Genomic DNA, 13,702 nt, shown 5'->3' on the forward strand with positions numbered 1-13,702 from the left:
CTCATACGCTTTTTTCCCCTTTCTTTTTGGTACAGCCGAATTTGCGGGAGTCCTTGTCCAGCAGTGTGGCCTGATGTTATAAAATTAGCTTATTTCAACACAATGAAACCAAAGAAGCAGTATCGTCGAAAACTGAGAGAAGAGTTTGCCTTGTAAGGATGAAGAATTAGTTTAGTCAACTCTAATAGCATTAAGTTTTCCTGGAGACTTTATGAACTTTACTATTTTCTGGAGAATGAACATAGATTAAGTGTAAAGAAAAATGATTTCAGGTTCTTATCCTTCCCATGATACCCACAGAGCTTGTATTAACCCTTATTTAATAGGAGCTTCAAGAAGAAGAAAGGTGGCTCTAAAATTTCAGCCACCTGTCAGCTTTCAACTGAGGAAACATTGATTTTCCATGATTGGTCACCTGCTTGTTGTCCCTTTCCAAAAAACAGCTCAGAGTACTTAATTGTTTTTTATTGGGACAACTGGCTACAGCTGAATATGTGGTCTGGTTAATATTACAGTCTTTTGGATCATAAATTCATTCAATACAGAGTTATCTGAACTGTGTATTCTAAAATACTGCCATTCGACTGGTTTTATGTAAATATCACATGCGAAAGTTATGGAAAACAGCTGTAAGTTTATTTTAAAGGGTTTGTTCCCCTCCTTCAGTCACTGTGGGTTTCAGGAGCAACGTATCATCCTGTTCCTACTAATGAAACATCTTCAAAGCGATAGAATTATTGTCCATGAACCAATCAAAGCTGCAGCTCCCCAGGTGCTAAATTCCAAAGAGTAAAGTAACAATATAGTGGTCTTTAAAAAGTGGGGATTTTTTTTGTAAGGACAATGTTTCAAGCAGTTAAATGACACAAAGCAGAGAGAACTTGGGTTATATGCTTGCACAAGTAATAAAAGGTGAAGTTTATCTTTGTCCCCTGCTACCAAGCTCAAGTTGTGAGTGGGTTTTGTTAGGGTGTAAGTTAGATAACTTAAAGATTTTGGAAGGGATGTGTTTTATCAAAATTTTGCACAGAGTTGTGATTCAAAATGTCATGCCTTTCTCTGTTTTGCTTTTTTGTAGCATCCCACCAGCTGCATTAGATTTATTCGATTACATGCTTGCTCTAGATCCTAGCAAGCGCTGCACAGCCGAACAAGCTCTTCAGTGCGAGTTTCTGCGGGATGTGGAACCATCTAAAATGCCTCCTCCGGAGTAAGTCATTTGCTTTTGATAATGGTCCTTACCTCTAGAAAATGGGAACATGCACTGATTTCATTAAGCTTGTTGTGTTTCAGTTAAAGTAGCTTGTGGCAGAACAAAAATGGTGATACATATAGTTGTTAAATAGTGATTTTGCACTGAAATGGTTTTATTTGTTATTCCTAGAACTATAGTTACTGAGTCATTTGTGCCTTAAACAAACAAACCAACCCACAAATCCTTACATGAATGCTTCTAATGTTGAAAAGCCATCAGTTATCCTTTTATCCGTTCATCAGTGTCTACTTTTTCTGAGGGTTTTTGGTTCGTCTGTGAATCTGCATTGCCTTCTTTGATGGTAGAATGAGACTGGGTATAGAATTCTGCAAAGGTACCTGGGTGTTAAAGTGAAATACTATAAACCGTTTCCTGTGCCAGATGAGATTCTTGATTTTACAGGCGGGAGAAGTGAAATACTTTGTGCAGACACAGTGTGCACAGAAGAGTGTTGCCTGTTCTCTTGAAAGAGTGAAGTTCTGCTTTGGGAAGAAACAGCTGTTCATTTAAAAGAAGTGACAGTGCTGATTGCAAGGACTGTAGGTTACTTCTCAAAATGAGTTCTTGCTTGCTTCCACTTGGATTTGACTGAATACCTGGCAGGTGTGCGGAAGGAGAAGATAAAGGAAGCAATTTTCATAATTGCCTTTCCATTGGCTATTGTCATCTGTCACCTCATTTTTCCATGTTCTTGGGTGAGGGAACTGCTCAGACAGTTTTCAGTATGTCCTAGGAAAACAGAAGGCACTGTGTTTACTGCCTATCTCGGTATTCCCTTTATCTGTGGTATGGGTCTCTGTGTTCCTCGGGAAATCAAAATTGGGATGCCTGCAGGCAACAGTAATGGAGGGACAGAACTGGTGGCAAATGGCTTCCTTAGGAGACTTTTGCCTCCGCTTTTATCTGTCTTAAAGGACTGGCGCATCCCTTTTTCTTCCTAGTATCTTAACTTTGCTAGTGTCAAGTGCTATTTATTCCTGCCACATTTTGTTTCTTCCTACTTTCTTGGTTGTCTATGCTGTATACTGTGGACAAATATTTGAACTCATGTGGCAGTAGTGCTTTTACAAGTGGACAAAAGGAATTAGTCACCCCGACCCTGAAAAAAAACACTTTGTGTTAATAACTCTGTTATCTGTTACTCTGCAGATTCTGTTTTATAGCAAGTGTGCAGCACTGATTTTGAAAGTCTTGAATTAAGCAAATAATTAGGCTTTTCATAAGCATGAATGCAAGAAAGTAACATTGATTCTCATTTTGAGATATATGTTCCCCTTTTCTGTCAGAGAGACCTGTGCTTCTGAAATAGCCACTCAATGAGGAGATTTTAGACAGAAAAAGCAGATCTGGGATTTTGCTGGGTGTTTTTTGATGTATTTCCAAGTTCCAGTAGGTTCATCTTTTCAAAAGTTACATTATGTGTAATTCGAGCATTTATTTTACCAACATGGTTTAGCCAAAAAACAAACAAAAAACAACAACAAAACCAAACAAATAAAAAACCAAAACCAAACACACAAAACAAAAAAACCCTGGGATAAATCTGTTTATCTCTGATCATTCTTTGCAGCCTTCCTTTGTGGCAGGATTGCCATGAGCTGTGGAGTAAGAAACGCAGAAGACAGAAGCAGATGGGCATGACTGATGACTCAACAGCAACTAAAGTCCCTAGGAAGGATCTGTCTCTAGGCATGGATGAGAGCAGAACCAACACCCCACAAGGCATGCAAACTTCTTCTCAACTCAAAACTCAGGGCAACTCTAGTGTAGCACTTGGTCAGTAATATTTTCGGTTCTTATAATTATCTTCTACTTGGATTGCACCTCTAGAAATTCTAGATGTTATTTTCAGAGTACTGACGTCTCCTGGCTTCTTGAGGGAGGAACAGTATTGTAAGTTAAGTCTTTGTTACAAAAGATTTACCTTTGCTTTTGGAAATTAAGTGTTCCTTTTAAGTTTTACTTAATTTTTCAATCTGGTCAGAGCAACTACCTTGCTCTATATTTTGAGGGGATTGCATGTCTTGTTCATCTATAGTTCTTCTGTAATCTCACAAGCCAGCTGCTGCTCTAAGTTCTTCACAATCTCCATAGATCGGAGGAGCTTTATTGGTATTCATAAAGTGATCAGAAGGCAGATTTTAGAACAGTCATTTCAAGTGAAACAGATTTCTCTGCATGTTATGTTAGTGTTCTGCTTTCCAAGTTGTTGGGGCTGAACCAACTTCTAAAAAAAAAAACCAAACAAACCAAACCACACACCGCCGCAAAGCCAGATATAAGAAGATGTAGCTACCTCTGTATATTGCACAGCCATTTATTCTGACATTCAACTGAAGTATCTTTCTTGGAGACCAATTTTATGAGTATAATATAAAGAGTAAAGTAATGGTTTCCAACGTGGACACCATTTGAGGTACTCAGCAGTTAGGTGATAGTTCCCTCGTAATATTTAGAAATATACAGAGTAACAATACTAAATAGATACCTGATAATTTTAATTTAGACCATTTTTGATTGTGCAAAGTGACCATAAATCCTATGACACTGATATAGGAGCTCAGCTGAAGAAAAACAGTAAATGCATTCACAGGGCCTGAAAATTCTTTAATACTAAACATTTTGAATCAACTCTTCATGTAACAGTAAAGCAGAGTTCTGAATACTCTGTGCAAGATACATAGAAAATAGTTATTTTGATCACATTTTATTGCAATTTATTGCTTCTTGCTCATGTTCGTCCTGTTTCTCACTGTAAGCCAGCTGTGAGCTTCTGCCACTCCATATGTTCAGGCTACAAGTTTTGGCAGCATTTTCAAGCATGACTTTCTGTAGCCCTTAAAATTTTTGCCCCCACAAGTGAAAACTGTATAGAAGTTTAAAGAGTCCAAAGAATAGTGGTTATTTTCTTTGTGCTTTTACAACAGGCAGCCCAATGAGACTACTACATTTATTAGTCATTAATAGTAACTATGCAAAATAAACCAAACAAATAGAGGAGGATTCATTCAGTCCTATATTGTTGTTTGTCCATATGTACACAGAAAAATAATCTAGATAGAAAAGAAGATAATTTAGTTTTCAGTGGAGCTAAGACGCTTCAGCATCTAGGTGTTTTCTGCATTAAGTAAAACACTTCTGGAAGCCATAATGCACCTTAGATAATATCACCAATAAGGCACGCTAAAGAACTCCATGTACAAATGCAAGCTTTAAACAAAACCGTTGCATTTGTTTCTGAGCACCCCAAAATAAGAGGTTAAAAACACCTTGGATCAAATTGCTAATGTTCTGATTCATGAATGGGACCCCCAGTTATTTCATCTTAAAATTTAACAGGAGCTATGTAGAGCTCAATAATTCTGGTGGAAACTGCCAGGTTTCCTAGAATACGGTTTGCTCTTGGAATGGACTTGAAACTAACCAGAGGGTATGGAATAGGTAGATTAGTTTCCGCATTTGGCATTTTTCTGCTGAATTTTCACAGTCAGTCTGAAAGAAGTTTAAGTGTTGAGCATACCATCCTCAGATGTCACAAAATCAACTGTTAACATGACATCTGAGTGAGAAGCAGCAGTCAAGGCATTAGAAATGATGGGGGTTTTTTTTCTGTATTGCCAAATAAAAGGTGATTTTATGTTTATGTAAATACATAAAATTGTTGAAGTCCCTGGATCCTGCCCGAGAGTAGGTTCTAAGTACTTGTGTCCCGATACACATCCACAAGCAGGGTAGTGGATTTTGCAGCACTTTCCAGCTGTGCCGCTCTTAGTCTTACAGGGCAAATACTTAATGCTTTTGTGTGTGTGACCATTTTTTCAGTCATGGCTTTGAATCTGCTATGAATTAATATGTCTGTAAAGTAGCAGAATGGCAGCAGAGGACAAAATGTGTTTGTGTTGATCTGGGTTGAAAAAAGTCAGGGCTCTGTCAGCACAGTCACACACACTCATTTTTTAAACTGCTTTTCTAAGTCATCTACCCATGGGCATGTTGCAATCCAGGCTGGTTCACTTATTTCGAAACAAGCCACCACAGTGGGTGTTCAAAACTAAGAAACTACTCTGATATTCTGACATCCTTGTTCATATTCCCTTGCATAATTGTAGTCTGCTCTTATTTGTGGCAGACTCCATTTCATTGAAGAAACCTGCATTTTCCTGCTACTCAGTGATTGACTTAATGTCTTTCAAACTCAGCACTTCCTTTTGCGTTTATACTGGTAGCTTCTGGGTCACCTAGAGCCTGGTCACTTGAGCAGGTGTTAGAATCCAGATGCTGAATTAGAATGGGCCAGAATAGGACTGGAAATGTGTTTTGCAGATGACGGCTTTTTAACAGAGGGATGTGATAGGTCAAATATAGGAAATTTTGTGGAGATTGGAAATCTTACAGCTGCTTAAAGCAGAGGTGGCCTTAAGCCCCGGCTTAGTTGTATTGTGGAAAATGGAGCTCCAGCTTGATGTTTCTCATCTGTCCAAGCGTGTGTGTACACCCCTTGGAAGTCACTTTCTTTGTATTGGATCTTACTATTCCATTTCCTATGCATACTCTCCCAAAGGCAGTTAATATGTAAAAGCATTCCATTTCTATGTTGTCCAAACCCATGCTTCTCCAGTTGTGTCCGCCATGCTAGATTAGTCTTACTTTTGAGTTTCTGAAATATGCCAGTTCTAAATAATACTTAAAAACACCTTTTTTGTCTTTAGCAAAAACAAGCACTGGACAGCAGTTAAACCAGAATGAAGTGGCAATCCTGCTAAACCTGCTACAGTCTAAAACAAGTGTTAGTTTGGCACAGTTTGCCCAAGTGTTGAATATTAAGGTAAACGCAGAGACTCAGCAGCAAATAAATAAAATAAATCTTCCTGCTGGAATTTTGTCAGCAGGTGAAAAACAGTCAGAACAGCAGCAGCAGCCGCCGCCACCTCCGCCACCACCACCAGAACAGGAGCCTCTAAAACAGCCGACTGTCACGCAGCCTCCTGTACCACCTGCTCAGCTGAGTCAGCCTAAAGTTGAGACTGATGCTGCCCAGGCAGCTGTGCAGAGTGCATTTGCTGTTCTGTTGTCTCAGTTAATAAAGGCTCAGCAAACAAAACAAAAAGATTTTGCGTTGGAGGAGAAGGAAAACGGATCAGGAAATGAAATGTTACAACTCAGGCAGCCTCCAGAGCCCACCACTCCTGTGTCCATCAGCCGGGACGACGTGGAATCTCCGGCACCCGGCTACCCACATCTGATCAAGTCATTATATGCGTCTGCAGGTACTGAAGGTCTTTATTGCTAACCCACAGGTACCTTGAACAGTGGAGACGTAATAGTTTGGGGCTAAAGAGTTAACATGTTAACCATATGAGTCTGTGTGAGTATAAGACAGATTATCAAATTGATTTTGTCATGGTTTGTGTCTGGATCATAGAATTTGTGTCTTACCGGAACAGGTGCCACGCAGACAGAGCAGAAGATGATCCCCACTCTAAGAGGCACACAAGTGCTGGTAGTGTTTCTGATGAAACAGTTGTATTGATCATTTTTCTGGGGGGTTGAGGTTTTCTTAATGCTGTTTGGGATGGAGAATACAGTCTTCTCTAGCAAATTCATAGGTGGAATTTGCCAGTTCTGACTGTGTTTAGGTAAAGCTGATTTTAGGGAGAGGGTATTTTACTTCTGTTTTTAATGCTGGCCAGAGAAATTTCTTAGTGTGAAGTTCTGTAAGTGGTTACCCATAACTGTCACTAACCCACATGGCTCAAAGTTTCCATTGGGGTATGGTCCTGGCTTCTTTATTCTTCTCAAAGTGTAGAGCTCGGTTGTTCATCTTTTTGGATTGCTATTTCAGTTTTATTATATGGAGGTTTATGTATTGCTCTATGGTGTTTGCAGCTGTAGAAAAGAGTATTCTGAAGTGGTTTGGGGGTGCTTTTTGAGGTTGTTGGGGGTGGTAGCTTTTCTGTTAGTGGTTTTTTTAGCCTGAAGTTTGGCTGTCCTTGCTAGGGTGGCCTTTTGTCCCTCAAGATTTTTATGTCTGTTTGCAAATCTTTTCCATTCCCTCTTTGAATTTTCTAGTGTTCGTGTGTTGCTTGAGGTTTGGGGTTTGGGGGTTTTTTAAGGAACTTGTACCTTTTTTCTTTGACTGCTTGACTGGTAATCTTGCTTTGATGAAAAACTGGCATCACCCTCCTGAGGCAAATGAGCTGTTACCTTTGCCAAAATAATCTGTCCAACTACCAATAAATTTAACTAATAAGTTAATGAGAACTGAGGTAACAGGCCTCAGTATTATTCCAGAAAAGAGTCCTTTGCTTTCTGGTATTATTATTGTATGTTTTTATTCCAAGGTTTTTCTTTTTCATCTGCTTAGGTCAAGAGGATTTGGTTCGACAGTCTGAGATGAGGCTTCTAAACCGAACACCTGAACAAGAGCGCCCTCGGATCTTGCCTCCAGACCAGCGTCCGCCAGAGCCACCGGAGCCGCCGCCTCTTACTGATGAAGACCTTGATTATCGGACAGAGAACCAGCATTTGCCTATAACTAACTCATCAGGAACAGATCCTCACGCAGGAGTGAAAGCAGCTCTCCTGCAGCTGCTTGCTCAGCATCAAGCTCAGGCAACGACAGAGGAGCCAGTACAAACGAGTGTGGATTATCAGGCTAGAGACTCCTACGTATCAGGCCCAGACTACAAGGATAACTTTGGATCATCTTCCTTCTCATCTGCCCATTATGGCAGTAGCGATGGAATAGGAAGCGGGTCATCAGGAGCATTAGAAAGGAGGAGCTTCCTTGGAAGCTCAGAGATTCAGTCTCTGGATAACTACAGTACTGCTTCATCTCACTCTGGTGGTGCCCCTCCTCCGTCGGCCTTTTCAGAATCCTTTCCCAGCTCAGTAACTGGTTATGGAGACATTTACCTCAACACTGGCCCCATGCTATTTAGTGGAGATAAAGACCATAGGTTTGAATACAGCCACGGCCCCATCCCGGTTCTGGGGAGCAGCGGCGACGCTTCCGCAGGGCCAGAGGGTACGCACTCTTTGCCTACCAAGATGCACAACTATAGCTATGGAAGTAACTTACAGGAGAACCCCGGTGGCATCAGCCACATGCATGGACAGACTTGGACTTCTCCTGCTCAAGGACCTGGCTATTCCCAAGGATACAGGGGACACATTAGCACATCTACAGTGAGGGGACGAGGCAGAGGATTACCATATTGAGTATCTGTTTTTCCTCAGGCACATCATTTTTATCTGGAAAAACTTTTTTTTTTTTCTTCCCTAGCTGCAGTTTAAAGCAGCAGTTCAACAGACTTGAATAATGTTAATTCAACAGCTTTATTTTTATGTGGAAAAGGGTCTTGCATACAGTAGGAAAAATGAAAAATGCTTAAAACTCATGCTGTCTGAAAACTAGATAAATTGATTGTACATGTTCACAAACTCTAGTTCTGAATTTTATTTTGTATTTTGGCAGTTTTAAGTGGATGCTAAATTTAGGGACATCAGCTTTTTATGGCACTCTTTCAGATCTTCTGAACTATGCACATTTGTGCTTTTTTTGTAAGTTTGGACCAACTTTTATGTAAAAAAATTTTACAACAATCAAAGCAGGGCACTGATTTATTTGGTATTTTTCTTTTTACAGAACTACCTTTAGTCAAAGGTCACTGTCAGTCTTTGCACTGCTTTCAGTGTTATTGTGGAAGGTGTACTTTGTGCTCATTTCAGATAATAAAACACAACCTTTCTCTTGATGCAAAATTTTATAAATATTTGGTCGATGTTGGGTTTTTTTTTTTTTTCTTTCGAGAAAAAAAAAAAAAAAAAAAAAGGATGTTCTGGTAAAATGTTCTCTCCATCTCCCAGGCTTGTTTATATAAAAACTGTTTTACTTGAATGGTAAGTGCCTTAACATGTAAGCTTAAGGTCTGCAAGAATTTGGAAGTACTTTCTAGATCGGTATGAAAATAATACCTAAACCTAGGTAGCTAACGTGAAAATTCAGATAATAATAGGCAACTCCAATAGGTCATAACCCTGTGTTGTTTACTTCAGGTGGGCCAGTTTAGAGACCTAATCTGACCTTGATGAAATCATAATTTCCAAATCAAACTTCATGAGAAATGTTGAAAGTGAGGAGAATGAAGAGTGTAGTTTTTCCTCAGCTCCCTCTTGGAGTTGTAGTAAGTGTTTTAGTTCCTCTGCCAAATAAACTATACTTTATATGTCCTTACCACGTGATGAAATAGTTTCTTCTCTTAAATGTCAACAGCAGTAATTACTTTACTTCGTGTGAAAAGCTGACACTGTTGTCTTTTTACCACAAATACTGCATTATAGGAAGTAACCAAAGGAAAAATGACCAGTATTTAAAGCAACAACAAAATGTTTGCCACTAGTTCTAATTCTCTGTAAACTTGTGATTGTGCCAATTAATTGATTTTTATATCTGCTGTTCCACAAAACATTTTAATATTGGAATTTAGTCTCTCTGAACGACTGATAAAATACCTGTAGTTAAAACTCTTACCAAGAGCCACCTCTCATATTAATTGCAACTTCCGGCATGTTTTTTTTCCTTTGACAACACGTGGTCTCTCTCCTGCAGAGAGGAGGTATGGTTATATTTTGCATGTACGTAAAAGAATGTTTTAAAGCCCATATTGGAAACAATTTTCCAACTGATTATCCAGTTGACAAATCGGTACCTTATGTAACTGAGTGTTTTAATTATTACTTTTCAAAAAGTAAAATTTCTGCTTACACTATTACAAATGTAGTCTTGTCAGTGACTTTTTGGATTTTCAGAACAGAAGCCAAAGTTGTTGGTGTTTTGTTTTTAGTCGGAAGCCCTGGTTCGTGTATGGCTAACTACCACATTGTAGAGCATGGAGAAACTCACTTCGCTAAGTCCGTAGCGTTTGAGGATCTGGCAAAAGAGAAATGGAAAGAGAGTAACACTGCTTACGATGTCCCTGTAAGTCTGGCAATTGCCCTCAGTAGGCACAGTAGAAAATCCTGCGACTGGAAAATAAGAGCGGCCTGGCCAGAAATAAATACTTATGACCTGAATGGGCTGTGCTTAAGAAAAACAAAAACTTCACGTGTGAATGACAGCGTGCTGGAGAGTTCTCCTTGAGTAAGGACACCCCCATAGCATTTTTCTGCTAGTAAAATTTTAAAGGCAAACATGATTAGTGTCAGGTAGATATGGACAGTGTCAGCTAAGGCTTTTTGTTTACTAATCCTAAAATTAAAAAAATCCCACAATTATACACACAGATTGTTTTGGTTGGTTGTTTTGGGTTTTTTTTCAGAATCAAACAAAAGACTTTCAAAGCTCTTAGGCGGTTGCTTTCACTAAAAACGTGCAATCCGGTGTTACTCTCCTGCACTTCAAATGTAACTGCAGGTGATAGTTGTCTAAAAAAGCAGGTAAGTTCAAATGGAAGGTAGATCTCAGAGGACTAAATGATTTGACTTCCAATACAGAAAGGCAAGGAAGACTGCTTCTCATTTGGAGGCAAATTTTTGAGTCATTTAGTTCACCTCAATTAAAGGCAGAGAAGTCAGTCCTCTCTGCATTCGTAACCGCCACTGCAGTTTCCTTACGGGCTGGCAGTACTCTGATGTTGCATTGTTCTGCCAAAAGAGTTTTCCGTCCTTGGCCATGGAAAAAAAAAAACCCAGCACGAGTAATCCTGAGTATGAGGAGACGGAGATGCAATAAAGAGTTGACTTCTAGACGAGTGGGAAATAAAACTGGCACGCTGTGACAGATGTGCGCTGTGCCATGGCGTTGCCCCAAATGCAGTTTAAGGATTACTAGCCTGTGACTTCGAACACTTATTTGCCTGGGACAACAGCGTTAGGGTAATTTGGAGGGAAAGCTGACGTATTTCCATATATAACTGAAGAGATTACCTTCTCTCCAACTCGGGGGATCTTCGTGGCTCTTTTGCTGGCAGGCGGAGGCTGCGTGTGGGGCAGCAGCTCTGCCCTCCCTCTGCAGGGGAGCCCCTGGGGTGCGTGGCAGGAGGGTTTCTCCCCACGGCCCTGCTCCCCTCGCCCTCAAGGTGCGTCTGGGCAGGCCGGCAGCCAGGGAACCAGCCGGATCTAAGGACTGAAAGTCCACGTTCATTCGTACTGGACCTGTGTATTATCTAGCAAAATTTATTTCGAATTAAATCACAGGATGAGGTGCTTATGTCGGTTCAGAATTTTACCCTTTTGAACAAATTTCACTTCGGCAGAGTCAGTCTGCGCTAGTTTGGCGTTTTACATCATGTGGCTGTTGCATTTTTGATGCAGTAGGTAGACATCCTGAAAACCGCATTATTTTTCTGTGGAGCCGTGGCTTTTGTTACTTCTTCCCCCGCTTCCCCCCTGCCACTCCTTTGGGTTTACATTTTCTGTGCTGCAATTCCAAAGTGTGCTACAGAGACCTGGACACTACATCAAAAAGTAAGCATTGCGTGTTTGTATTTCGAAATAAACATAGCAAAATACAGTAATCATGGACTACCAAGTAGCAAGTACTTCATTATTAAGTGGTCTTTAGCCATACCAAGAGGAAGAAAGTGAGCACGACTGGACTGCTATGACCATGACTTAAACCACTTAGACTATTATAATACTTAATATCAGCCAAAAAGGAAAAGGAAACAGCTTTTCTCATGGATCGCTAGTTGTTATCTTTAACAGAAGGAGCAGTGTTAGGGAAGAGGTGTAAAAATACATGTATCCTCAAATGCTAATATAATTTCTCAGAAAAATAATTTTTAAATGGCAAACTTCTATATTTTCTTACGTTTCCATAAAACATGGTCTGTGTTAAATTTTTTCCATACCCATGGCAGTGTAATGTGCTTTCTAGAAGCAGAGGCACCAAGTGCTGTAATGTAGGTTCTTACAGTTTTGAGTGCTCTTGTCCTTGGTCCAGGAGGCAGCTTCAGTTTTGGTGAAGGTTACACTTGGATGAGTTTAATATGTAATTATGCAGTAAAAACTGAAGTATTGAAGTAACGTAGGATACCTCTTGTCTGCGGGCAAATTCAATCTCAGACCATGAATTCTATTTCCAAGAGAAAAATCTCAGATGTATTTCCTGCATTCTTTTCAGTAATAAAACACACAAGTGTTTTACACACATTTCTCCAGTCTGTTCTGTTACACTGTTTTTTACATGAGGAAATTTTGGATATTTCCCTTGATAGTTTTGGGATGTTCCATACACGTAGAAGTGTGTCGTGAAATTAAGGAATTGCCAGAAAACTGATTTGAATTCTGTATTTAAATATGAAATGACCTTGGGTTGACTTAATATTGAACTAACTTTTGCTTATCAGGGTGAAGAATACTTTATTGCAGGAGTTATTTCAAGACAACCTAATTTAAAATAATCAAACTGTTATGCTTCAGCTTGCTTACTCTTTGTTATTTTAAGCCATTTGTATATAAAATGTATTGTGCGGCCTGTAAATAAAATCCATGAAAACTTGAAGTCTTTCATTGTTTTCCCTCTCTGGTTATCAAATGGTGTTTCAGAAGAACATTGGGTTAAACTGAGGTGTTTTTTTGGAGTCCGGATGAGTATAGTTTTCGGTGTGTTAAAATTCTACAAAAATATTTAACCCATCTCCTCCTTTTTCAAAGGAAAGCAGCATCAGCTGGCGGTAGGAGTTGCTTGCGCCTGGAGCTGAGGTGCAGCGTCACGTACCGGTGAGCAGCGATGGTGCCGCGAAAGGAGGTGACGTGCTGGGGCTCCGCTGGGGGAAACAGCCCCCCCAGTGCTGAGATGATGCTGCTCTTTTCCAGCAGCCCTTGGCTGAGCTTTTCAAGGCGGTGGGCTATTGCATAACATGACTTTGTTTTTTTTCTTGGCGCTGTCTGAGCAGAGATGCAGTTAATATTCCCCACCACTGTGCCTTTAAAAAGGACGGCGTGTGGTTTAGAAGTCACAGAAAATCAGAGCCGGGGAGCCGGGTGTTTTCAGTGCCTGGCTACGGGCGTACGCTGCTGGTGAAGCGCCGCGTATCGAGCGCCGCTTCAGCAACTGCGCTTCGAATGCCGGAGGCTTCTCTGCTTTTATCAGCTGATCTAATGAGAACGTTTGCATCTTTCAGTAAATCCCGTACTTCCAGGCAGAAATGAAGCGCTTCCTGTATCTCCAGTACTCTTAAAAGGCTGCGGTCATCGCTTCGATAACTTCTGGTTGCTGAAGTCAGAAGATGCGAAGGGGCAACAGGGAGACGTGCGGGCTGGCACCGGTTATGTGAGTGTCCTTTGATGCTGGGTTGGCAGAATCCGTAGCTGTAGCCCAAAGCACCTTCTCACTTCGGAGACAGTACTTGGGCAGCAGCCACAAAGCAAGCCTGGATTTTTCTTCTGATGACCAGTTCAGGTTGTATTATGTCAGATGTTGGCTTGCACGTAGCAGGTCAG

The 13,702-nt window shown here is 40.4% G+C and overlaps 1 protein-coding gene across 5 annotated transcripts in view; it reads left to right on the forward strand.

Moving 5' to 3' along the window:
* Nucleotides 1-12,728, forward strand: part of CDK13 (cyclin dependent kinase 13) — a 47,822-nt gene extending 35,094 nt beyond the window's left edge. The window contains exons 10-14 of one of the 5 annotated variants that reach the window (XM_065627594.1): nt 36-152; nt 1,079-1,210; nt 2,826-3,031; nt 5,965-6,522; nt 7,620-12,728. In XM_065627594.1, coding sequence (XP_065483666.1) covers nt 36-152; nt 1,079-1,210; nt 2,826-3,031; nt 5,965-6,522; nt 7,620-8,476 — 1,870 coding nt within the window. In that variant the 3' untranslated portion in view covers nt 8,477-12,728. The remainder of the gene's footprint in view (nt 1-35; nt 153-1,078; nt 1,211-2,825; nt 3,032-5,964; nt 6,523-7,619) is intronic. The other 4 variants (XM_065627596.1, XM_065627597.1, XM_065627595.1 and 1 more) reach the window with 4 other exon arrangements.
* Nucleotides 12,729-13,702: the final 974 nt, after the last annotated feature.

This window comes from Caloenas nicobarica, chromosome 2 (genome assembly GCF_036013445.1).
Source record: "Caloenas nicobarica isolate bCalNic1 chromosome 2, bCalNic1.hap1, whole genome shotgun sequence".
In the NCBI taxonomy this organism is placed as follows: Eukaryota; Metazoa; Chordata; class Aves; order Columbiformes; family Columbidae; genus Caloenas; species Caloenas nicobarica.